Source organism: Mustela lutreola, chromosome 5 (assembly GCF_030435805.1).
Source record: "Mustela lutreola isolate mMusLut2 chromosome 5, mMusLut2.pri, whole genome shotgun sequence".
Lineage (NCBI taxonomy): Eukaryota > Metazoa > Chordata > Mammalia > Carnivora > Mustelidae > Mustela > Mustela lutreola.
In genome coordinates this window covers 62,239,384-62,265,498 of record NC_081294.1, presented here as the reverse complement: position 1 = coordinate 62,265,498, position 26,115 = coordinate 62,239,384, and the positions used below count along the sequence as shown (strand labels likewise).

Below are 26,115 nucleotides of genomic sequence, written 5' to 3'. Positions count from 1 at the left end.
TGGGTACCGCGACAAGCCGCTGTCCAAGAGGTATTGTTAAGGGAAAAGAACCAAGTTACAAACGGAATGAATAACATGTTTACATGTCCTGGGAGCAGGGAAGACTCACTCTCTCTAGACGCATGAATATACAGAATTTCCTGGAAAGATACCCAAGAAACTATTAGCAGTTGTATCCTCTGGCGAAGAAGGCAGGATTTTGGTAAATATCACATTTCATGGTGCACCCTTGGTCCTGTATGAACATTGTTGCTTTTGAAACAAGCTGGGTTTGAGTTTTAAAAAGAGAGATGGGGTGCGTGATTGGCTCAGTCAGAATGTGCAACTCCTGATCTCAAGGTTGTAAAGTTCAAGCCCCATGTTGAGTGCCTAGCTTACTTACAAAAAAATATATATATATATTTATATATATATATATATTTTTAATATATATATTTATATATATATATTTTTTAATATATATATATAATATTTTTTTTTTTAAGAAAAAAGAGCCCATGAAGCAGAGGAACTACATTTATGAAGAACTGTTCATAATTTCTTTTCAAATCTCTGTTAAAAAAAACGATTCAAATTTCTTTCCTCATTTTCAATTAAATGGGAGATCAGTTTTCCCTCCACCTGGCCCTGTCATATTGCACTGTAATTCTTGCCCACACTGCTCTACGGCGGATGGGGTGGGAGGGGTGACACTGCAGCGGGCAGGGACCGAGCCCTACTCATCTCTTTTCCCAGAAGCCTGCAGAGGGCCTGGCGTAGAGGAGAAAGTAGCAAGTGCTTATGGAATGAACGAACGGAAGGAAGGACGGCTGGTCCGGGGCATGAATGGAAGAACAGATGAATCAGCTTCTGATAAGCACGAGGTAACCAGAGCCCAACAGGAGGCTGACAGAACGCTGGCCCGAAGCTGCCCAACAGCATCCAGGCCAGGTACAAATTCCCTTGGCTCATGCTTCTGGGATGCGAAGAGAAGCTCAAGGACCCCCTCAGTTACTGCATTCTAGAATGTCAGCTCAGGGATCATGGAGCTAAAACCACACGGAAATTTAGTCTTTTGTGTTCTAGTCCTGATCTATGGGCTAAATCAGCTCTGAGTCCTTGGACTTGCTCGCTGTAAGAGGTTAGGGGAAGTGGATGACACTCACAGCCTCTTCCTGCTAATACTGCCTCTAGGTAAGGAAAAGGCTGCTTCCTGAACTGTCTTGAGACAGGACTCCTCTGAAAAACCTCAGTAAAGCCCTGTGGCCTCAGGGAGAAGTCCACGGAAGAACCTGCAGTGGGCCCCAGGGGTCAGGAGCAGGGGAGTCACCCAGGATTTAAAAGGCAGACACCTGGGTCTCACCCCTGCTGAATGGTTCCAGAGTGGGACTCAGAATCTGCATTTTAAACCCAGAGTCCAAAGATCATACTTGAGATACCGTGCTCAAATGCCCATTGCTCTAGGTTAAATAATTGAGAGAACGAAAGGAGTGAAAGCCTTATGAAAATCACACCTGCAATAGTTCTGTTAAAATTTGTACAAATACAGATGATCCTAAAGAGAAAAAAAATAGAAACCACCCACAAATCCACCATCCACAGAAATCCATGGATTCACATTTTTGTGTATAAACTGCTAAGCTTATATTTATACATATATTTATATTTTCCTAAAATGGCATCATACTGTACCCTTTTCTAAGAACTAAACACCACAGATATCATTAAGACACAGAAAGCAGTAAGCTCCACTCCGTTTGTTTTAGTCGCTCCAATATCCCCTAGTATGGTGCCTGGCACACAGTAGGTGCTCAATAAACCTCAGTTGCCTGAATGCCTACGAAGTTCTGACCCATCTGCACATATCCCACAGCGCCGCCACGTAAATGGACTCAACTCACCCCCTGTGGCTAGACACTGACGCTGTTCTTCATTTTCACTGCTATAAACAATGACCTAATGAACATGATTTTCCTAAATCTTTGCACACTCTCTTAATTATTTCCTTAGCTTACTCTCCTATGAGTAGAAAGGATGACTCAAAGGCAATGAGCATTTTTAAGGCCTTTGACACAATTTGCCAAATGCCCACTAGGGATACCGCACCTAATTCCACCCACGTGGATTGCTTGTCTGTGGGCCCCTCCAGGGGGCTGCTGACTCCGACCTGATCCAGGGAGGCCCAAGTACATTTTGCGCTGGCAGCCTCCTTCCCTCCCTCCTAACATCTTATTACGGAAAAATTCAAACACATACAAACTGGGGAATCCTATAACAAACCCCATTCCCCAGTTTCAACAATTAACAATACAGGGGCACCTGGGTGGCTCAGTGGGTTAAAGCCTCTGCCTTCAGGTCATGATCCCAGGGTCCTGGGATCGAGCCCCGCATGGGGCTCTCTGCTCCGCAGGGAGCCTGCCTCCCCCTGTGATTTCTGTCTGTCAAATAAATAAGTAAAATCTTTTAAGAAAATGTTTACAAAAACAAAAAACAAAAACCAATTAACAATACAGGGTTGATTTTTGCTTCATCCCTACCCCATCTTTCACCCTACCCTGTTTTATCTGGAAGCAAATCCCAGACATCACATCAATGTATCCACAAATATTTTACTTATGTCTCTATAAAAGATAAAGGCTCTTAACAAACAAAAACACAACAACCTCAATGTCCTCATCGCCAAGGCTAAAACATCCACAATCCCTCCTCAGTATCGCCAGAGAGAGTGGTCTGTTGGAAGAAAAATCGGTTACTAGAAGTGGGAGTTCCTTTACATAAGGTGGCCAAGAAGGGCCTCTCAGAAGTGGTAGCGTTTGAGCTGAGACCTACATGACAAGAAGCAGCCCTCAAGGGGAAGGTCTGGGAGCAGAGGAGGTGGCAAAGGCAAAAAGGCCCAGCAGGGAGGCCAAGCTGGAGGGCTGAGGGAATGAAAGCCAGCCCTACCCCCGGCTGCCTATTGTTTGATCTAATGCATTTTCTTTCCATGGAAGCCAGCCTGTGATGGCTCTCGTCACTAGCCCTGGAGCAGGCAGGGTTTTCTGCCCAAACCCTCTACTGGCTGACAGAGCCTGGGTCCTTCCGAGCTCAGTTCTATGTCAATATCCGCACCAACTGCGAGCAGATGTGGACACTGCTATGGGACAACATTCTGCCCTTCCATAGACTATACCGACAGGTACACCAGCATCAACATGGGAAGGATCATCTCCCTCGGTCAGAATCAGATATTTGCATGAAGACAAAGAGGCCTTGTTGTGTGCTCCTATGCTGCCTGCTGGAGCTGACACGAAGGGGCCTGCACCCAGTGGGGAAGCAACGGGACAATATAAAGCAGATACCGTAAGTATCACAGGCATTGCCGTGATGGTAAAAAACAAGGAACAGACATCTTCCCCGAGGAAACAATGCCTTAATAAAGCACGGCAGAACTGCTGGGTGGGCAGCCGTGCCTCCGTCACCACAGGAGACACTCTGAAAAAACACGGTCACGCACAAATGCCAAGGACAAAAATCAGAAGGGAAACGGCCGTCTACTGGCTTTGAGACGGATGACTTTTGCTGATGGGCGAGGGTTCACAGGGACATAGAGAAATGAAGTGTGATTTGTTAAGGGTGAGGGATTGGTCATGGGAGATGTTTTCTTTTGCTTGAATTTCTGACCATCAGAGAGCAGAATGCATTTTAAGAAACTATGAGAAACGCCTTCTGGATAAAAAAGGTAAGTTCAGTTGAGGAAGTAAGGACAGTCAAGGTCACCTGTCCTGCAGGATCCAGGGGGTGAATCCATTTAAGCAGACAGGTCGCTTGGGCCCATTCGGTGCATACTTCCAAGGCCCCGTGTGTATGCACACATGTGTGCATAGGTGTGCGAAAGTTCATTGGATCAGGCGACAGGTGTGGGCATAGGTGTGGCAGTGTGTAAAGACACCAAGCCCTCTTTCGTAGGGTCCGGGGTGCCAGAGAACTGAGTGGGTGGAGGGCTCAGGGAGGGGGCATTTATGAGGGGGAGAGGCTCGAGCAGGAGGAAAGTGTGGGGTTGGGTGGGTAGCCAGGTGGTCAGACCCGACTGGGTCAGTCTCAGTCAGCCCTGTTCTCCTGGTGCCACTGGAGCCAGGATGAATCCCAGCAATGCCACGGCTCCCTGTGGGATCTTAGGTGATCATCTCAACTAATCAATTACGCAGCAGTAATAATAACAATAACAGTGATAGGGTGCCTGGGTGGCTCAGTGGGTTAAAGCCTCTGCCTTTGGCTCAGGTCATGATCCCGGGGTCCTGGGATCGAGCCCCAGCATCAGGGGCTCTCTGCTTAGCAGGGAGCCTGCTTCCCTTCCTCTCTCTGCCTGCCTCTCTGCCTACTTGTGATCTCTGTCTATCAAATAAAAATAAATAAATAAAAAAAACCACATTTCTCTAAAAAAATAAAAAATAAAAAAATAATGATGATAATAGCTGGTACTCACTGAGCTCTTACGAGGTGCCTAGGATTGTCACATTCCTTTCCCCAGGGAGGGTGGGAACAAGTCACTTTTCTGCCCTTGTCTGTCAGACAGGGCTCACTCTACCTCCCTCACAGACCGGCTGTGGGAATGGAGCATTCACAGCTCGGCTTACACTGAGTACTTGCTGCACGTTCCCTTCTCCCCTTTTCCCTGTTCCCACTTGGGATACGGGATACATACGGTTGGAGGTGAGTCTGTCTGCTCCCCCGAGGGCATTGAAAGCTCCATGCACATTCTGGACCTGTGGAGAAGCACAGTGAAGGGAATGATTCCAGGAAATCACCTCTTCTAGGCCTGATTCTGGCCGCTCGGGACGGCCAGGTGCAACCTGGTGTAGGGACCTTACTCAGCGTGGTCTGTCTCACAGAGAAGTTGTAGAAGGCAAGATACAGACATAGCATGGGCCTGGCACATAGCAGGCACTAGCTTGCTTCCCATCGTGAGCCCCTGTAATATACCACTTTAGCCTGCACATTTCTAGTCATCTCACTTAGTGCCCCTAATGAGGTACTGCTGAGCCCATTTTACAGAAGAGCAGACCAAGGCTTGGAGAAATGCTGAAGCATGTCCAGTGTCACACAGCTGATAAATGGCAGAGCCAAAATCCAAATTCAGGTATCCAACCTCAAGCCTGAATTCTTTCCATTAAGTCACTTTGGAAAGCCTAGGTCCTAGCACACACCTCCTGAGATCCCCTACAGCCTTCTGAGGACCCAGGGCTACTAGCCTCCTACTGAATTTACTGCAGAGAACATTCAGCAGCTTTCCTCACGGCAGCTGGCCCTACTGTGTCCTCCTGGCAGGGTCTGATGTAAAGTGGGGCTGAAGGCCATATTCTGCCTCTTCTCTGAGGATGAGCGGAAACCATGTCAGCTGCAGGGACATCTAAAGCAGGGCAAGGCATGCCAGGTACATGAGGCATGCCACCGTGGGCATGGTTAATAGGAGCTGCCAAGCTAGTCATCCTGGAGGGCTTCCTGGAAGAAGTGACACGCCAAGATCTGCAGGAAAGTGGGAAGTTAATCAGGCAAGCAGCATCTGTGAAGCATGAGCCGGAGACTGAGGAATATACAGAGGCCTGCGTGGCCCCAGGGGAAGGGGGTGAGGTAGGTGGGGAACACGCCTCTTCAGGAAGGGTGAGAAGCAGTTGGGTGACCTGATCCTTGATCCCGATCCGAGGTGGCTGATGTTTACTGAGCACTTAACAAGCCCAAAGAAAGGTGAAGTTTGTCCACTGCTGCCTTAGGGAAGGAAAATCGGAACCAAGAGGAAGGTGGCTATGGGAGATGAGAGCTAGAATGTTCCCTCCCATAGTCCGGTGTCATGGTTTTATCTCACATTCATTTGTTTGATCATTTGATTAACTTCTGTTTTCCCCTCTAGACTGAGGTTGGACACCGACACTCAGCAATGCGCAAGGCACATAACCTGCAGGACAGGTGTTCAAGAAATATTTCCTGAATGGATGAGTAGCTGGAACATTAACTAGGTTTTTTGCATTTAAAGAATCCTATTTTGCCCATAATCATGACCAAGCAGAAGGCTGTCAGTGTCTTGTTCTGCCAGTGGCACATAGCAACATAAGACTGTCCCCTCTCCTACGCACATCTGTCCCCATCCCTTCTCCTTGCTGCCCTGCCTCTGTCTGGGCCCCATCTCCCCCAGCCTTGGCTGCAGCCCTTCCCTCAGCCCCAGTCTGGCCTCACAGCTCATCTTCACCACGGCAGGTGGGCGCTTTAAAACACCAACCTGCCCCCATCAGCCCCACCTGCCTGAATCTAACACGGGTCTCTTGCCCCCCATAAAACACTGCTCCCTGCTCCCCTTCTGGGACATTTCTGCATCCTCTCCAACTCTGAGGAGCACTCACTTGCCAGGCCTTGTTACAGAACATCATTCTTATGCTGTAGACATCTGCTGACCCATTTTTTTCTTAAAGTAACCTTGAGCGTCTTTATGAAAATGACCAGCTGGGTGTGTCAGAGAATGGAAGGTGTGTGAGGTGCCCTGTGCCCGTGATACTTCCCTGTGAGCCTAGCCAAATCCTTCTCACCCTTCAGGGGTTGGCTTACATGTCACCTGCAAGGTCACCCTCCTTTGGGAAGCCCTCCCTGACTTCCTAGGCTAGGAGGAAACTTGTCCCTGCTCCCATATTACTGCCCAGACTCCTGCGCCTCTCTTGTCCTTAACCCTCCTCGTCCTATATTATCCTGCTATTTATTTGATCTCAACTCTTGAAAGCAAGAACCATGTATTGTTACATGATGGGTATCATGTAACTCCAGGGCCTGGAGCAGAGCAGATATTTCAAGAGCATCTGATGAATCCATGACTGCAGGAGGCACAGTAATAGAAGACCTGGGGTCAGACGTACCCAGTTTCTTATAAGCTGTGTGACCTTGGACAAGTTGCCGAATCCCTCTGAAACCCATTTTCCTCATCAGGAACAAATGCCATCCAGTACCCTTAAGGATTAAACACGGGGCATCTGTAATGTTGCCCTCTAGGTAAGAAAGAGCAGGCTTCTGGCGTCCAGAGTCCTCAGAGCAAGGAAGGAGTATGGTGTGGTACAAAGACTTGGTTTGAATTCTGGCTGTGCAGAGCTGAGGGACGCTGGACAATCTTCCCCTGTGCACACCGGAATTCATGGTGACTTTTTCCCAGGGCTGCGTAAGGATTTGCTGAGCCTGTGGGCCTAAAGGCAGCTAGGGGACTGCCCAGTGCTCAGTCTATGGAGGGTCCGCTGTCTACCACCTGCCCGTGATTTGTCAGCTCCTGTCCCACTGGGGGTGGTGACCACCCACTTTCTGTGTTCTCCAAGGCTGCACGAGCCCCTCAAAGGCTGGCGGCATGCTCTGTCTCACAGGGCCTGGTGCAGAGTTAGGGTACAGAGAGCAACAACAGTGGGTTATAGCTCATTTCCTTGACCGCTTTCTCTGTGCCTGGTCCTGATCTAAGGGCTGTATGCGCAGGAATTCATTTTATCTTCACTACAATCCTCGGTGGCAGGTATTTGTTATTGTCCCCATTTTACAGATACGGTAACTGAGGCTCAGCAGGACTAAATCAAGGTCACACAACTAGTATGCAGTGGAGCCAGGACTTGGATCAGGAAAGGCGGGCTGGGGAGCCAACACACGCCGACCCCCCCAGGTGGAGCCCTGGGGCCACGTGAGTGCTGAACCCTGTGTGTAGGGAGTGCACAGTCGGGGGGCAGGCCGTGGTTCACCGAGTGTGCGAGCAGGGAGACTGGCTCATGGCACCCAGGGTGGGCAGGTTCTCTGTCCCTAAGCCCTGTCTCCAAGAGGAAGAGCTCTGTGGCCTCCAAAGGGACTGGAGAGGTGATGACTGGCCCCTCAGGCCGGGCACAAGGTGCCTGCAGGGAAAGCAGCAGAGGCAATGTGCAGTGGAGAGAGAAGGTATGAGAGGCAGTGTGCCCTCCGGAGGGCACCCCGGGGGAGGAGGCACCAGCAGTGCGGCCTGAAGCCAGACTCGTAATTCAAACTCAGACACTGCAACAGACTGTACCCTCCCCATGCCTCAACTTCCTCACCTGTAAAATGCAGACAATAAAGGACCCACCTCTAGGGCCGCTGAGAGAGTGAAGGGGGGTCTTGTGTACGAAGAACAGTGCTTGGCAGGTCCACTGAGTGGGGCAGTGCGGGCACGAGTGTGTATGTGAGATGTTCCAACATGGGTGAGCCTGTGCACGTCTCTGGGTGCTATATGGGTGCTGAACCTGTGCAAGAGTCTGAGTGTGTGTATATTTGATGTATGTGTTTGGGATGGATCTTAGGGTATACATGTGAGCACGTGTGTGTCAGGGAGTACCTTTGAGCGTGAAAAGTGTGTGCATGAATCTCAGCAGATGTGCGTGCGCAGAAATGGCATAATGCTGTGTGTGCTGGGCTTGTGGGCCAAGTGTGAGCCCCAGGTGCACACCACCATCCCTGGGGGACCCTACCCTCCAACATCCTTAACCAGGAACCAGTATTCTCATCGAGCAAGGCTTGGTGGCAGGCCCTGGGGTCCAGATCCCAGCACTGTGGCTGGAGCAGTTCCCTCTCTGCTCTGAGCCTCCATTCCAGAATCTATCTTCAGGACCATGGGAGTAGTGGAGAGGAGAGAACAGTTGAGCTCCCCTGCCTGCAGCTGGAGGAGAGCAGGTGGCTTGTGCTGGGCTCCCGTACACGGCTGCCACAGGTAGGAAGCTGCTGGGCTGGGCCTGCTGGAGGCGGCCCTCTCCATCCCCACCGAGGACTGTCAGAGGCTTCCTTCACCATGGTGCCTCTACTTGGTAGGCTTGGGCACTGGGCTGGAGGGTGGACGGGGCTGTAGACGGACACAGGCTGGACTCTGGCACTAGACAGATCTACTGGGGGACCCCACACAAGTGGCTTCTTTGGGCCCAGCTCCACAGCTGTAAGACGTGGTGCCCCCTCATACCTTGTATGGCCATGCTGGCACAGAGAAAGTACTAGCACATGAGTACCAGCTCATGAAAAGTGTGTCCTTTTCCCCAGGCTCCAGGTCTCAACCCAAGGGTCCAAGCACATGGTACTGTCAAAATGGTAGGCCCATGCTCTGAAGGAACAATATACAAGAGCTGTTTGACAGAGACTCCGAGGGGGTGACCCATCTAGATGTTACCTTTGCACCCAGAGAGAAGAGAAGGCTCCACGTGACAGTCCCTGGACACCCGCCCCCAGCCACCCCACCAGTGTGTGCCCTGCTCACCTGTAGTGTATCCCCAAACGAGAGCTTGTGGATGACATGGGTCATGTCCGGGTTCTGTGGCTGAGCCGTGGCACTGTGTGTAGACACGTGGAAGTTGCCCGGGACCTGGGGGAGAGATGTGAGTTTCAGGAGTCTCGATGGCTGCCCCAGCGGTAGGGGGAAAGTCTCCCCCGCTGGAGTCAGACAGATCTGGTTTGGGATGGGATCCCAGCATGGTCCGAACCATGGCACTTTAGAAGAGTTACTGCTCTTCTCTGAGCCTCAGGTGGCTCGTCTGTAGAATGGGGGCAGGAACAGAAACTACCCAAGGGGGCTGCCGGGATTAGGGGGTAAGAGAACACAGCTGGGCACCTGGTGCAGGCCAGGGCTCAAAATGGCAGCTGCCCACTGGCCATTCCATGGCTGTTGGCTGCATGGTGGGTTGAACCCGCAGCCCCATGGACCAACTAAAGCTTCTCAAAATGCAAGTCAACACTCCTACTCCCCCCTATTTGCCCCACCGCCCCAGACTGGGGGATCCTTGAAGGCAGGACCGTGGTGGCCTCCTTTCTTCCCTGGGCCTTGATGTCCTGGCACAGCCCAGGAGAGGGACTGATGTCCTGTGACAATCCTGTGGATTCTCTTTCAAAGGATTTCTTTCAAAGGGCCCCTCCTCTACCAAGCTGCTCAGGCCAAACCCTTGGTGTCATTTTGGCCCCCTTTCTCTCACACCTGACCTGCCCACCAAGAAAGGCTGTCCGCTCCACACTCACGATGTCTAGTTCCTGCCCTTCTCAGGTCCCCACTGCTTCCCTAGACCAGACAGTGGGTGCAGCCTCCCCAGTGGGCTCCCAGCTTGAGCCCCTGGTACCCCCAGACCTTTCACTAACAGCAGCCAGGGGTTCCTTTTGAACCCTACATCTGATTGTGTCACTCCTCTGCTCACATCTTTCTCTGCGTACTCCCCCTGGCTGTGTTAGCCTCCCTATGGCACTAGGAACCGTGCCAGTGTGGTCCCACCTTGGTTCCTTGTGCCTGCGACCCCTTCCTGGAACCCTCTTCGACACAGCTCTCCCTGGCCTCCCTCAGGCCTCTGCTCAGGGAGCCTCCCCAACACCCGTCCCCAAAACCCTTGGTCTGCAAAAGCACTCAGCAGCTCCTGCCACCCGATCTCTATCTTGTTCTCTTCTGTTTCCTCACAGGAGAACGCTGGCTCCACGCCGGTGGGGAGCTGTATCTGATTTGATGTGCACTCCCTGACCCTGGCAGATGCTCACAGAATAGGTACTGGATGAATGAACAAACTATGAATGGCACGAATTCTTAAACTAGCATTTTTTATTTTGACATTTGACTTCTGGTAATTCCCATTTTACGGAAAAAAAAACTGAGGCTCAGAGCAGTGAAGAGGGCGTGTCAAGAGCTGTGGTTTGAACTCACAGCTGTTGGACTCCAGACTCGGCACACTGAAGCAGGACAGGACTCTCCCTCCCACCATGTACCTTGGCAGCCCTGGGGTGATGGTCACATGCAGCCATTCCTTGGGACATGCTGGGTTTGGGAAAATGGCCCAGACAAAAGCCTGGAACAGAAAATGACTGCACAACCCACCCTGGACCAGAGGGATGTACAGACTGTGGGGACCATGGGGAGGGCTCCCAATTCAGTTGGGAGTGTTCAGAGCGCGCATCTCAGCAGAAAGGACACTCCTGTGCTAATGAGTCCGCATTACTGGGGAACAGCTGGAAAAGTATGTAGGCAGATGGAACAGCATGAACAAGTATAGAGGTCAGAAACTGCCCAACCCAGTCAGTGCGCAACTGTAAAGAACTAGAAGAGTTTGGTACTACTGAACCCGGCACAAGAGAACAGCCCGCAGTGGGTGGTAGCATCAGGAAACGAAGAGGGAGAAGGTGGTAGCATCAGGAAACATTAGAGGGAGAAAGGGCTGCTCAGCAAAGGCCCCAGCGCCATGCTGAATAACAGTTTATTTTATCCCAGTTCAACAAAGGTTTGGTAAGCTATATTAGAGGAAGGAATATGCATTCTAGCTTCTGGCTTAGCAGCAGTCCATCAAAGCCTGCTTATTTTGTAAGCATGCCTGTTTCAAACACAAAGCTGTAGGCTTCTAGAGATCCTCCTGTCTTCACGAGGGCCTGAGCTTTGTGACTGACCTGGAAGGTACCAGGCTGGCAGGGCATGGCCTGGCCTCAGCTCACAGGTGAGGCTGCAGTAGGGTTTGGGATGTGGGCTTCAGGAGCAGTGACCCATGGTAGAGTAGCAGCTGGGTTCTATACTCCAGTCCAGCCCACCCCCGAGCTGGGGTGCCTTGGGCAAGGACAGTAACCGCCCCATGCCTCAGTTTCCCCACTGGCCAAATGGAGATGATGACCACAAAGGGTTACAGAGATAACTAAAGGAGGGGCGGAGCACAAAGCCAATGGTAACTGCTATTGGTTTGGATTCTTAGAATGAACATGTTCATCATCAGAACAAGGACCCAAGAACAGAAGGAGAGCGTGGGGAGACCGGGGAGAGCATGGGGAAAAGCCCACTGTATCTCAGAACTATTTCTTAACTTCATTTTTACTTATATAAATAGTTAACTATACACATTTGTATTATAAAAAATTCACAGGGACGTCTGGGTGGCTCAGCCTGTTAAGCATCTGCCTTCAGCTCAGGTCATGATCTCAGGGTCCTGGGATGGAGTCCCACGTTGGGCTCCCTGCTCAGTGGGGAGTCTGCTCTCCCTGTGCCTGCACCTCCCCCTGCTTGTGCTCGATCTCTCTCTCTCCCTCTGACAAATAAACAAAATCTTAAAAATTCGCATGATCAAGTGAGGATTATAGTCTCCCTTGCCTATCACCTCCTGAAGTAAGAAACCAACAGCGTCAGGCATGGGTCCTTTGGCGTTTTCCCATGCAGTGACATGGGGCTGCCGGCAGGCAGAGTTCAGAATGGGGTTTGGAGCTTGGGCCTGAGGCTCCCAGTTAAGTGAGGCCGTGAGGCTGGCTCTGGCGCATCTGCCACCCGCTGCCTCGCCACGTGGCTGTGACTCAGTGACCTGCTCCCCCTCTGCAAGGAACCCATCACAGGTGGCTGACTCATGCCCACACACACTGGGCTGAAGAAAGAAAAGACGACGCTTTTAGAGCCTGTGACTTAGGAACCTACGTCAGTGTCTCTGATAGATTTTAGAAACCTATAGATGGAGCCAGGCCCCAAACCCGGGCCCCTCCTGCCCTCCTCCTGGGGGCTGGTTGATTCAGCAAGGAGTCTGGGCTGCTGGGGGCTGCCAGTGCAGCTTGGAACATGTGACCTTGGACGTCTGACTGCTGGCTGACTTCCTGATGGACAGATAAGAAGGCCATGGGGCAAGTGCAAGCTGGATGCTGGGAGATAAAGGGGTGAGCGCCAGCTGTGAACCTCGCCCGTCATCAGGGCACACTGGCGGCTGGCTTTCTTGTTGAGTACCTTCTGTCTGAGTGCTCCTCGGAGGCATGCGCCCGGAACAAGGGAGAGTGGGGGGTTTCTACTCCTTGCAAGGGGACAAGGACAGAGGGTGACCTCAGCTGTGACCTGGAGTGAATGGACATAGTTGTCATAGCTCAAAATGCTGGCACAGCTCAAGATGCTGGCATGACCAAGATGCTGGCAAGGAGAAGCAACAAGGGGACAGGGGGAGAGCAGGGGCCTGGTACCAGGCTGCCTGGGTTCAAATTCTACTTAATTCTTTGTGCCTTGCTGTCCTCAGAGCTGTTACAAGGACTAAATAGGCTAATCTGGGAAAGTGCCAGGTAGGAACCCAATAGGGAACAGCCATAAGGCAAGGGCTGGCATGGCACTTTCCTAGAATCCCCGGCCCACTCTGACCAGAGAAGAGCCATTTCTTGAAGAACATCCATGTACATTTTTATGAGCACACTTGTACCCAGGTGACAGTGGGCACTAGCTGGTGAAATCACTATGCTCCCGCTGACGGAAGAGAAGTCAGACCAGGGAAGGGACACCGACGGGTATCTCTGTTTCTAAGCTGTTAAGTGCTTTGTATTTTAATTTGCTCGTGTCTTACAACCTGTGAGGCCAGTACTAGTATCCCCATTTTACAGAGGAGGACACTGAGGCTCAAAGAGGCTCAATTGCCCAGCGTCATTCAATCTGTGAGCCCTGTAGCCAGGGCTCTCAACCCCGGGTCTGTCTGACCACAAAAAGCAAGCCCCACTTCACCCAGAGCCAACCGGGGGCCCCACCACAGCCTGTCTGAGGTTGACAGCAGCTATGGGCACGACTGCCAAGCGGAGGAGGGTATGGTGCTGGGCTAGCTCCTGGGTGGTGGTCCTGCTTCTCTTGTGTCCACCCCAGGCTGGGGGCCAAAAGGGTCCCTTCTTTGCTCATTGCTGGGGGCACAAATATTTGTTTTAGCCAGGTGATCATACCCCCGAGGGGAGGCCCCCACAATTGGGAGCTGTGTGTACATCTGCCCATCTTCAACCGTCACCTTTCAGACAGGCCTTCCCTTTGCCCCTATCTCAGTGGGGTTCCTCTCTCTCTCCCCACCAGAGCATCCCTTCATCTCCCTGCTCCTCAACACTGGAGTGTACCAGACATCAGTCCTCAAACCACACTGGCCTCAAGACGTTGGGTTTCTGGGGCGCCTGGGTGGCTTGGTTGTTAAACGGCGGCCTTCAGCTCAGGTCATGATCCCAGGGTCCTGGGATCGAGCTCCGCATGAGGGTGCTCTGCTCAGGGGGGAGCCTTCTCCCTCTCCCTCTCTTACTCCCCTTGTGTGGGCTTTCTTGCTCTGCCTCTCTTTCTCAAAATAAATAAAATCTTAAAAAAAAAAAAAAAAAAAAGACCTCGGGTGCTTATTCTTCAGGGCCATGGACCCTTTGCCAACATCTTCTCTTCACTGATGACTCCCACATTCACATTCCAGCTCAGAGCAATCTCCTGAACCACACCTCAGATCCCAAATAAAATATATCCAAAACTGAACAACCGCTTCCCAGCCCTACCACCCATAGAATCCATGCATGCCCAAGCCTCTGTATCTAGAAAATGGGACCTCCTGGTTGTCCAGACAAAAACTAAGAAGTGGTTCTGATTCCACTCTTGCCCTCACCATCCACATCCAACTGATCAGTAACTCTTGTTAACTCCACATCCCTAATCACACCACTTCTCTCCAACTCCACTGCACAACCATGGACCGTGACCTCTGCTCTTGGCCCCCTTCACTGTGCTCCCCCCACAGCTGTCAGGGTGAGCTTTCCGAAGTTTCGCTGTCCAACAGAGCTTTCTCTGATGATAAAGATAGTATATAGCACTAATACGGTAACCACTAGTCTCTCTTAATAAAGTCCTTGAAATGGGACTAGTGAGACCGATAGACAGAATTTTTCACTTTATTTAATTTTAATGAATTTGAATTTAAATAGCCCACCCAGCTAACGGCTACCATATTGGATAGCATAGTTCTAAGCCATAAATCTGAACACATTGCTTTCCTGCTTACAACTCTCCCATGGCTTCCCCTCACCATCACCATAAAATCCAAGTCAGGGAGCACAGCGTGGACCCTGTGACTTCATTTAACCCCTAAAATGTGGCATAAGTAACCTTCTCTGCTTTCACACTACAGGGAGCCCTGAGTTCTCGTGGAAAAAGGCCACTCTGCCAGAAAGAACACACACGGAGGCCACGTGGAGAGGAGAGGCCCTGAGACTGTGGGGAGAGACAGTGCCAGTAACACCAGTGTTCCAGCCCAGCCCAGCTTTGTAGCCACCGGGCAGGAACTGTGGGAAGGGAGGGCACCTGCCCTGTCTAAAGGGGCAGCTGCCCCTTGGATCCAGATGGAAGTTGCCAATGGGATGTAGGCCCAGTGTGGCTAGAGCCTCCAACTTTGAAAAGGCAGAAGTCTGGACTCCCAATCTTTAGATACTGGCTCTGACGTGTCTGAACGCTGAAGAGGACAAACATAGCTTGTCTTTGGGCTGGGTGTGGCCAGGGAGTTCGCAACGTCTGATTCAGATGTCAGGGACCAGAGACAAGCTATTCCGACAGAGGCTACAAGAGGGCAAGCAGAAGCCAGGAGCGGCCAGTGGCTCAGTCTGGATGGGACTGGGAAGGGGAACTATGGAACATGGGACAGAGCTGTGTGATCTTGGGCAAGACACTCAGCCTCTCTGGGTCCTGTCTCAGTTTCCTCATCTGTAACATGAAGCTACCTCACAGGGTTATTGAGAGGCCCCCCTGTGATAATACGTAAGAGGAGCTGGAAAGGGAGCAGCGTGTGTGGGACAACCTCTGCCAGTTCCCGCTGGGCTTCCCCGGAAAGCCCACAGGCACTTGCTCACATCCTTGACTCAGGATCTCAAGTTCCTGGTTCTAGCAATAAAACAACAGTAATGCCTGAGTGGTCCTTTGGGGCCTACCAGGTACTTTCAAACCACGCCACTTTCCCCGCTCCCCTGCTTCCTTCCTCATCACAGCACCTACCACCCACCCACTGAAATGCTTCTACGTTTGTATATTGTCTGTCTCGCTCCACCAGCGCAGGAATTCCAGTCCATTCTACCTATTCTGGGCAGCCCCAGAGCTGAAAGCCTACCCTAGAACACAGAAGATGTCCCATAAATGTTTTTTGAATCAATGTGTAATAGCTCATTTCATCCTCATACAAACTTTGTGAACCAGGTGGTAGGATTCTATTATTACCATCATCACATCCTCTCTCTAAAGATGGCTAAGATGGGCGCAGTGAGGGGCGCCTGGGTGGTTCAGCTGGTTAAGCATCAGGCTTCGGCTCAGGTTGTGATCCCATGGTCCTAGGATGGAGTCCCACATCAGGCTCCTTGCTCAGCGGGGAGCCTGCTTCTCCCCTGCCTGCTGTTTCCCCCTGCTTGTGCTTGCTCTCTGTTTCTCTCTTGCCTGCTCTCTCTGTGTCAAATAAATAAATAAAATCTTTAAAAGAAAAAGGTGGGTGCGGTGACTTGGAGGGTACTGGTTGGCCAAGAGGGGAAGTGCTGGGACACACACTCACCATGTCCTTCCTTCCCTGTTAGGAAGAAGAGTAGCCTCTTCCTGAACCAGCGGCCAGGGGCTCCATGCCTCGGGAAAGCTGGAACCCCCACCCAGATTCTCAGCAGGAAATGCCTGGGACCCTGACACTTGTTTGGCTCTGCCTGGGGAACGGGACGGTGGGGAGAGCAAGGGAGTGCACATCTCTACCATCTGGTTTCTGGGAGGAAGGGGACCGAAGGGACAGGGAGCCGGTCAAAGGGGCCCATGCAGGATCTCCATACCTTGTTGATGCTGAACTGCCCCTCAAAGCGGCAGCCGGCCCCATTGTTCAGCGGGATCTTCATGGAGTTGTCAATGTGCCCCACCTCATGCCTGCCCATCTCATCTTGTATGTCCAGCCCGACCACTGCAGGGGGAAGGGGAGGAGAGAGTCACAAACACCCATAGCAGTGGGGGTGGGGCCAGCCCTCTCCTCCCTGGATGCCCATCCCCCATCTACTCCTTGGACATGGGGGGCCCCAAGCCATCTAGGCGTTCACAGTCTGGGGCCCAGAGCTGCAGAGAGGAAGGCTGCTGACAGAAGAGGAGGAGAAGGGTGATAGCTGGACTAAAAGGGAACAAGCACCCAAGGATCCATCCCTGAAACTGCCTGAGGCTGCAGAGGAAGGGGGGAAGAGCTGGGGGAGGGAGCAGCTAATGGGGCAGGGGATGGAGGACCACAGGCTGCAGGGGTGACTACTCTGCTAAATGCAAGGCTACAGAGAGAAGCAGAGGGTAGAGGTTCAAAGGCTGTCTGAATCCCCGCCTGCCTTTTACCCGCTATGCAACCCTGGCCAAGGCACATAACCCTGATGCCTGTTTCTCTGGAAAATGGGGATGATAATGACCCTCCTTGGAGAATTATGCAAATCGAATGACGAATGGTGGCACCTAATGGGTTTCAGTCTCTGGATTCGTTGGGCAAACAGGTCCCGGCAGTCATTCATTGGCTTCACTCATCATCCATTCACTCACACCTCCTTTTACCCAGTGTCTATTCTCGAAGGCCCTGCCCTCCTGGAGCTCGGGCGCTTTTCCGGGTTCTTCAGTACACCGAATGGGAAACCTGAGGCCCAGCAGTTCTGGTCCTTGCCTCCAGTGTGACTCAGCTTCCCAATCTGTAAAACGGGCAGGCCCACGCCAACTGCATTCCCTGAGATGGTCTACGTGGCATGGGTTTGTAAACCACGAAAACGCAGAAAATTCCCTGGAAGAAGCACTTGAAAGGAGGCTGCAATCCAGAGGAAGAGCAGCTGGAAGCAATTTTATGTGAGCCAAGCCTAAAAGGGAAAAATGGGAACGACTGTATTCCTCAGTGGAGATGTGGAAGAGAGTGAGGGCCCATCCATAAAAGGAAATGTGATGTAGTCACTAAAAATGACGCTCATGGGCCTGTAGTACGTGGGAAATGCTGACTCCGTAATGTTTGATTTAAAAGAAATGGAAACAGGTCCCTGTTTGACTCAGCAGCTCCACCTTTAGGAGCCCGTACTCCAGATGCACACATGTCCAGGACGTGTGTGCAAAGGCTGCTCTGGGCAACTTTATTTGAAATTTTGACCACTGGAGGCAGCTCAGCTGCTGTCAACAAGTGGTCGACGGAAGAACCCCTTCTGGAATGCTGGGCAGCAGGTACACGGACCGGGTATCTACACGTGGGGCGAGGCAGCTCAGAGCAGGCCAGTGACTAAGAACTTTGGCTCTGGGGCTGCCATTTTCTGTGGTTCCTGGCTCTGCCCCTTCCCAGCTCTGGGACCTTAAGCAAGTCGCCTAACCTTCCTGTGTCTCAGCTTCCTCCTCTACCCTAGGATTAAAAAAATTAAAAAGGCACTTACTATGTGCTAGACACCCTTGTAAATGCTTTTTTTATAAGAATGTACCATCTAAGCATACCTGTCGGGGAGATATTATCAGACCCATTCTCTACAAGGGACACTAAAGCACAGCCAGGCTAAGTAATTTGCCTGAGATCCCACAGCTAAGAAACAGAGTTTCAATCCAGAGGCCACACCCTTTGGCCACTCGGCTAAAGCACCTCTCATACTGATGCACTAGCACAGCCAAAGACTTCAGGACAGAGCCTGGACTGGAGTAGGAGCAAAATAAATGGCAGCTGTGGTTATCATCTTACTAATATTATGAGTAATATAAGAACAGCTCCAAGATATTAGCAGAAAAAAAACAAGAAACCCCAGAAAGGTCCCGTGTAGTTGAGTCCCAGTTAAGTAAAAAGAAAAAAGAACCAAAAAAAACCCCCAAACCAAAAAACATCCCCACCTAAACATGATACAGGTTTGCAGACACACACACACACACACACACACACACACACACACACACAGAGGGGTGGGAAAGGAGTCCCAACTATTAGCAGAAGCTTCCTCTGGGGTAGATGGCACCCCAGGGAATACGTATTTCTTTTACTTTTTTCTTTATACATTTTTGTATTTTGAACATGATTTTTTTAAAGTCGAAAATATACTCCTGTAGTAGTTCATAATAAAATATTACTTCTTAAAGCAGGATATGAAATTGCACAGGCAGTGTGATCTCAGCCGTGTTTAGAAACGCAGAGAAAGGAAGGCCAGGATGGAATGGCGTCTAATGTCAAGTGACGTGCCGTCGGGGGAGGAATTACGGATTTCTTCTCTCTGCTGCTCCAGATTTTCCAAAGGTACCATGATGAGCGTGCATTTTTTTTCTCTAATGAAAATGTTAGGTTCTACTTTTAAAGAGAAGCCAGGGTACGGGGCTCGAGCAGGAGCCTCCTGGGTTCAGCTTATGGCCCTGAAGAGCGGTGGGCGTGGTGGGCGAACGCAGCCTGAAGCTTGAGGTTGCCTGACCCCTTGTGGGCCACGGCCCGTCACTGGGCTGGAGCCTGGAACCACATCCCTTCCCTCCCCTGCCCTGCTCATCCCAGTCCTCTGGCCTGACTAAGAATTTCCTTGTTCCAGAGACCGGACCAACTCCTGAATGAGAAGCTGCCAGAGGAATTATTTTTCTAAGAGAAAGAGAAAAAAATAAAAATAAAACTGACCAATTTCAACAGGTTCCCTGGCTCGGGGCCCACCGTGGCTTCAAAACTATGACGTAATTCTCACCAGAAGCAATAACAGAACTGAATCTCTCCCTATCTCTGCCCGCAGACACACCCGATGTTCTGTCCTTCAGGAGGAAGGGAGTGGGCGGGAAGAGAAGGGCCCGCATCGGGTTACAGGCCAGGCTGGGGCAAAGGGGCAGTAGAACCCCAGTCCACTTGGTAAGTTTAGAAACCAGCTCATCAGACCCTCCCAGAAACCCCAGGCAAGAGACAGCACTACACCCATTTTTACAGAAGAGGAAACAGGCTCAGAGAAGTCACACCGTCACCAGGGTCACACAGTCTTAGTGGGCAAAAGAGCCAGATTCTGACTCCAAACCAATCTCCAATGAGTTTTGTTCTGTACCTAGTAATTCATGGTCTCGGTTAAAACAAATCAAACAGAGCATGAAGTGAAAAACCAAGCTTCCCAACAGCTGCTAACAACTCAGACCTGCATCCTTCTCCAGGTGACTGATCTTGGTTGGTGGTAGGTCTCCTTGCCCCAAGATGCTCAAGAGGTTATGTGACACCCCCCACACCTCCCCCACACATCACCCTGCAGACTCTAGCCAGGGATATGGGTAATAACAGCCCGCCTCCCCCCCACCAACCGCTACTGGGTAGGACAAACTGTGGCATATGCCATGGCTCCCCATGAAATCAGGTTGTGATTAGCCCTCCCGTGAACACACATCTCTGCTTGTCCTCTCACATCCCCCACACCCTTCCCATTCCTCCGTTCCTCCGAGAAAATCTCAGGTTCTGACTCTTGGGACCTGAGGCGAGAGACAGCCCCCATCAGCACATCAACAGGGCTACTCTCCAGGAGTAATCCCCATTAGCAATTTCATGGACTTCGTATTTCAGAAAAACCTCCAAATGCACGCAGAGTTGATTATTCTCCTCTCTAGAAAAGAGTGAGGAGAATCTTATGCTACCTGCTATTTGTAGCTCGCCCTGTTTGCTGACCCGTCCTGGTCATCTTGTCATTTCTGCATACCCGGCTCTGCCTGACGGAGGGGTCTTGCACGAGCAGAGGGCTGTCGGGAATACTCACATTCGCAGTGCAAATTGGGTAGGCTGATGTTCAGGCTGACATCAATTTTGCCCCCACTGTCCTTGTCCGGGTCATCAACGTAGAGCTCATTCACGCTAAATAAAGGAGACAAGTACAGAAGCCTTTGTTGAGGTGGGGCACCATCCCAGTTGCAGAGGCAAGCCAGGGGCCACTTCCCTTAGTGACCACTGCGCAATTAACTAGAACCCCCATCTCGGGGAAGCGTGTGCCTGATCAGGCACAGGGGATCGGGGCTCCCATCTGGAGGGCCCTCTCCAGATCCTGGCCTTACCACATAAAGGGGGGGGGGGATGGGGGAATGGTAAAGGCAAAGCTTTCAGAGTCAGACACATTCAAGCTCTAATCCTGGCTCTGCCACTTTCTATAGGAACTTGGCAGGTAACGTGACCTCCGTGAACCCATCTGTTCAATGGGACACCACCACTCACAATTAATGGGGTGTCTGAACGCTTGAGAAATGGAAGTTTTACTAGGTATCAGGGCCCAGCACCTCCGGGCACATGGTACCTTATTCCCTACTCTCTTGAGCCCCCACCCACTCAGCTGGGGAAGGGGAATTCCCTGGGTGGTCACGCTCAGCGTCCAGTGCTCATAAAGCTCTAGGGTGAGCATGGGGTCTGAGACATGACTAACTAATGTTCTGTGGCTGCTGTACCAAATTTTCACATTGGTGGCTTTAAAACAACACACACTTATTCTCTTGCCCTTCTATAGGTCAGAAGTGTAACATGGGTATGGTGCTGCACTCTTTCTGGAGGTTCCAGAATCCCTCACCTTGCCTTTCTCAGCTTCTAGAGGCTGCCAAGGCTCCCAGCCCTTCTCCACAGCAGAGCGGTGTAGCAGAACCACACGGCATCTTCACTCCTGTCTGACCTCCTAACTCTCTCCTACAGCAACTCTGTCATTTCACCTGGCCCACCAGAAAACCTAGGGTTGCCTCCCTAGCCCAAGATGCTCAACAGAATGCCATGTATAAAATTCCTTTGGCCACGTAAGGTGACACATTCACAAGTCTCAGGGATAGGGACATGGTGTCTTTGTGATGAGAGGCCCAGTTTAGGGGCACGGGACTGCAGGGACAGCCATGTCACGTGGCTACCCAGGACAAGGGAACCACACTGGGATCCGTCAGCAACACAAATTTATTCAACAAGTACTTTTGGGGTGCCTACCAGCTGTCAGGCATTAGAGACAGTGGGTAACCAGTCCCATGCGACCTCTGCCCTCCTCAGCTTACAGACCCCACTGGGACCCTAAATAAATACCTTCCACCAACTTCCTAAGGATTATTGCCCTTCTGAAAGCTGTGGGGAGCCATGGGAGGGACGAACAGGGCCACTGACCCCTGGGGAGTGTGGCCCGTCTCTCTGGCTGCTGCAAGGAAGACTGACCAGAAAGACTGACCAGAGGGGCCACTGGGCAGACCACACGGGAGGCTGATGCCACGGTGCAGGAGAGAAGGGGAGAGATGGCAGCCTGGACTGGGTCGGGGGTGGGGGGTTAGGCAGGAGGGAGGGATGGAAAATGCAGCATGCTGGAGCAGACAGGACTCGCTGCCGCGTGGGGCTTGGGAGTGGCTTGAGGGTGGCTCAACAGAGGCACAAGCAGACGGGCAGACTGCCGCGTTCTTTCTGGAACCATCTGTCGCACTGGGAGCCCCTGGAAGAGCAGCGGGCTTGAAAGGTACCGAGTTCCACGTGGCTGTGCTAAACTTGAAGTGTCTCGGAGACATCCCTGAGGAGCTGCTGAGTGGATGCTGGATGGCTCTGTCCAAAGCCCACTTCTGATTCCCAGACCACTCCCCGTGGGGAGAGGGAACTGAAACTGAAGGCTTGGCCTCGTGAACAGCTGCACAGGCAGCTGGAAGTGGGACTGTGGCTATTGTGAACATGAACCAGGTGCCCGTCCACAGGTAGTAGAATATAAACACTTGCAGCTCTAAGCAATTCGACTCCCAGAAAGCCTTGTAAATAGCTGCATCTCTGGGAAAGAATGAGTTGACTATGGCAAGGGTGTTTTGTTTTTACTCAGACCCTGTCTTTATGCTGCTAGCACCTAATTGATGTAGCTGATGCTCAATTAAGAAAGAGTAGGCTCAGGGCGCCTGCAGGGCTCAGTCGTTAAGCATCGGCTTTTGGCACAGGTCTTGATCCCAGAGCCCTGGGATTGAGGCCCCGCATTGGGATGCCTGCTCAGCAGAAAGCCTACTTCTCCCTCTCCCACTCCCCCTGCTTATAGTCCCTCTCTCACTGCCTCTCTTCAAATAAATAAATAAAAATCTTGGGGCGCCTGGGTGGCTCAGTGGGTTAAAGCCTCTGCCTTCAGCTCAGGTCATGATCCTGGGATCGAGCCCCGCATTGGGTTCTCTGCTCAGCGGGGAGCCTGCTTCCTCCTCTCTCTCTGCCTGCCTCTCTGCCTACTTGTGATCTGTCAAATAAATAAATAAAACCTTTAAAATTTTTTTTTAAAAAATAATAAATAAATAAATACCTTAAAAAAAAAAAGAAAAGAAAAACAGTAGGCTCAAAGAGTCATCCTGGGCTTGTTTCCTTGTGGGAGTCACAAGGATGTTCCTCAAGACAAAAGAGTGACAGATCGCTGGGGCTCCAGCCCATTAAACCAGGAAAGTCCCAGCTGGGCCTATGTGTATTCATGTTACCCCACCTGTTCCTGTGAAATGTCCTGATCCACATTTTAGAACCAGGAAACAAGCTCAGAGAGGGTGAGTCCCATCTCTAAGGCCACACAGCAGGAAATGGCAGAGCTAAAATCCCAACCCGGGTCTGCTTTCTGCCTGAGCCCCAGGCTTTCCAGGGGCCTATGCTATCTCCCCTGCTCTGGCTCTCAACTGCTAAGGTTAAGGGCGAAAAAGGCTGGGGGTGGGGGTGGGGCTGGCCCTCTTGCTTGGCAGGCTGATAGAGTTGGCCCCTATCAGGGAACAAAAAGTACAAATGAGCTAGTGGGAGAGAAGCAAGCAGGAGCACCCGAGGTATGGCAGGAGGAGGAATGGCTATCTCCACAGCCCAATTCTCCTCAGCCTTCAGGGCCCTATTTCTACCACAACCTTGATTTGCAACTCCAAAGGGCTACTGAGTGATGAGACTGCTGGGTGATTAACAGACCCTCACCACCAACAGGAGACCCTGGCTTCCCTTCCCAAACAAGCAAAAGTTTTCCTTGAAGCCACTCACCTTTCCTACCTGTGAGGCGGGGCCTCAGCACATCACTAAGGGATTGTGGAATGATGTCACCCCTGGCAATCCTCTGGAGGTGACCTCAGTGCCTAGAGGTGAATCCCAGGTGTGGCACCAAGGTGAGCTCACCCTCGAGGCCCCAGGGGGCCTTTCCCAGCTCACAGAGCCCAGGCTTCCTAGTGCCATCTAGAATACAGGGGCTGAGGTGCCTGGGGAGAGACGGAGAGCCTGCCTGCTGGCTCCCAGATGCCTTCCTCAAAGGCCCTCAGGGGCTGCAACATAAATGCACTTCCATCATCTGTGCTGCCTACCCAATGACGCCCAGACTGCCACCTTCTGAATGAGAGGCAGATGTTCTAGGGTTGTTGGTTTCCTGCTACACCCAGGCAGTGCTACAAGCTTGCCCAGAGCCTGTCACCTGCTGATGCCTGCCAAGGCTAGCTAACTTTAATGGCTGGGGCTGGGACTGAATGGATTAATATTAATTTTTAACCTATCTATCTATCTATTTAAGTTGGGGGAGGGACAGGGGCAGAGAGAGACAGAATTTCAAGCAGACTCCACTGAGCGTGGAGCCTGACACGGGGCTTGATCCCACGACCCAGAGATCATGACCTGAACCAAAATCAACAGCCGGGTGCTTAACCAATGGAACCACCCAGACACCCCACAGGCTGAACTGATTTTAAAAAAAGGTGAATGGACAGCCAGAAGTCAGGTTACCTGGAGGGGTATCAACTTTTGTAGATTTACTGCTGTCTTGGGAACCCATGGGCCTGATTTCTCCTGTCGCTAGCAAGGGTGATGAGAAGACAGAGCCAGGAGGCAAACAGATCTGGGCTCACCTCCTGGCTCCGCCTCTAAGAAGCTGGGGAACCTGGGACAAGATGCTTCACCCCTCTGAGCCTCGTTTCCTTAACTGTAAAACTGGGAAAGCTTTCTATGAAGTCTGAAGACAGGCCAAATTAATCTCCGGTAATAAAAGTCACCGTAGTGTGGTGGTGCTGGTAGGAGATGCTGACTGGGAGGGGGCACTGTGGAGGCCAAGAAGAACAAGGCTGTGGGTACAGCTAGACCTTGAGTCTAGCCCTGACATAAGTATAGCCATCTTGGCAAAGCAGAGGCTGGCACCTTGCACCCCCTCTCCACCCGCTCGCCTCCCCTCAGTAGTATGTGTGACATTCCTCAGCCACCCCAGGCTGCCCTGGGGGGAAAGCAAATAGTTAACTTGCAGAGATCACAATCCTGCAAGACAGGAGTCTCCCTCAGTTTACCAATGTCCTAGAGGTTTACAACAAAGCAGCTATCTTAACAATAGCACAATTTCCAGAGGCAAATAGCTCAGTTCGTCAAGCCCTAAATAAAGTTAAATTTCTCTAACCTAAAATCTCACTAACAAGGACACTTGATAGGAGAAATGTGAAACTTTATCTCTAAACCTCCAAGATAGTGTCAGCGATCATTCCCAAGCATATGACCCACTGATATACATCTAAAGGGTCTCACAAGATTTTTATTATTGGTAATGAATAACCTTTTCCCCAGACAACAGCTAGCCCCTCAAGGTCCTGGAGACCTCCCTTCCAAAATTCCTTAGAGACTTACATCATCCATAACCCCTTTGGTCCTCACCCACCACCGAGTCCACCCCTACTCTGCCTTTAAAAACTCTGACTGTAATCTGGCTCGGGGTCCAAGTCCCTACTCCGCTGTGTCAGGTATACTTGGGCCCAAGCTTAAACTTGCTGAATAAACCCTCGTGTGATTGCATCGGTGCTTGGCTCCTTGGTGGTCTCTCGGATGCGAAAACTCGGGCACAACAGGCACAAGGGAAGCTTCCAGCTGGTGGATAGGTGTTGTCTTGATGGGATGTTGGTGACACTAGTGTGAGCCCAGGCACACAGTCATCAAGATCTCACCTTTAAGATCTGTACGCTTTGCTGTTCCTAAGTTACCTACACCTCTCAAAAGAAGGAAAGAAAACCAGGAGGGAAGGGAGGGAAAAGAGGAAGAAAGAAGAGCAAAAGAACAAACAAGGGGTCAGGTTTCGGGCTACTTCCCAGGGCTGTGAGCATTAAAGCTACAGGCCGCCCCAGGACAGGGGTGTGTATGGTACTCACTTCTCTGAGGGCCTTGCACAGGACTTTCTTGGTAAAGAGCATAAAGCATCATGGTGAGTCCAGACTCCCAGGGTTCAAATCCTGGCTCTGCCGCCTACTAGCCGACTGACCTTAGGCAAGGGCCTTTGCCTCTACCAGCCTCAGTTTCCCCAGTTGTAAAACGGGGACAATCACGGACAGGCAAAATCTTACTCAACTGTGAGTGCTCGATAAGAAAGCATCCCCTACTGTTATTGTTCTCACAAATATCAATGTTTACCAAGTTGGTAATAACAGGCATCCACCTCGCAGCACTGTGGTAAGGACTGTGCGGAGGGGCCCACGGCTAGCGTATTACATCGAGAACACGCCGGTTATGACCTGCTGAACCAGGGGCCACA

General features: G+C 51.3%; 1 protein-coding gene across 1 annotated transcript in view; it reads right to left on the bottom strand.

The window, feature by feature from the left end:
- Positions 1-26,115, bottom strand: part of ERGIC1 (endoplasmic reticulum-golgi intermediate compartment 1) — a 104,730-nt gene that overhangs the window by 16,112 nt on the left and 62,503 nt on the right. Inside the window, exons 4-7 of the mRNA XM_059174318.1 lie at positions 20,401-20,495; positions 16,504-16,628; positions 9,218-9,322; positions 4,661-4,721 (exon numbers count right to left, since the gene is read on the bottom strand). Of these exons, the coding sequence (XP_059030301.1) occupies positions 4,661-4,721; positions 9,218-9,322; positions 16,504-16,628; positions 20,401-20,495 (386 nt within the window). The remainder of the gene's footprint in view (positions 1-4,660; positions 4,722-9,217; positions 9,323-16,503; positions 16,629-20,400; positions 20,496-26,115) is intronic.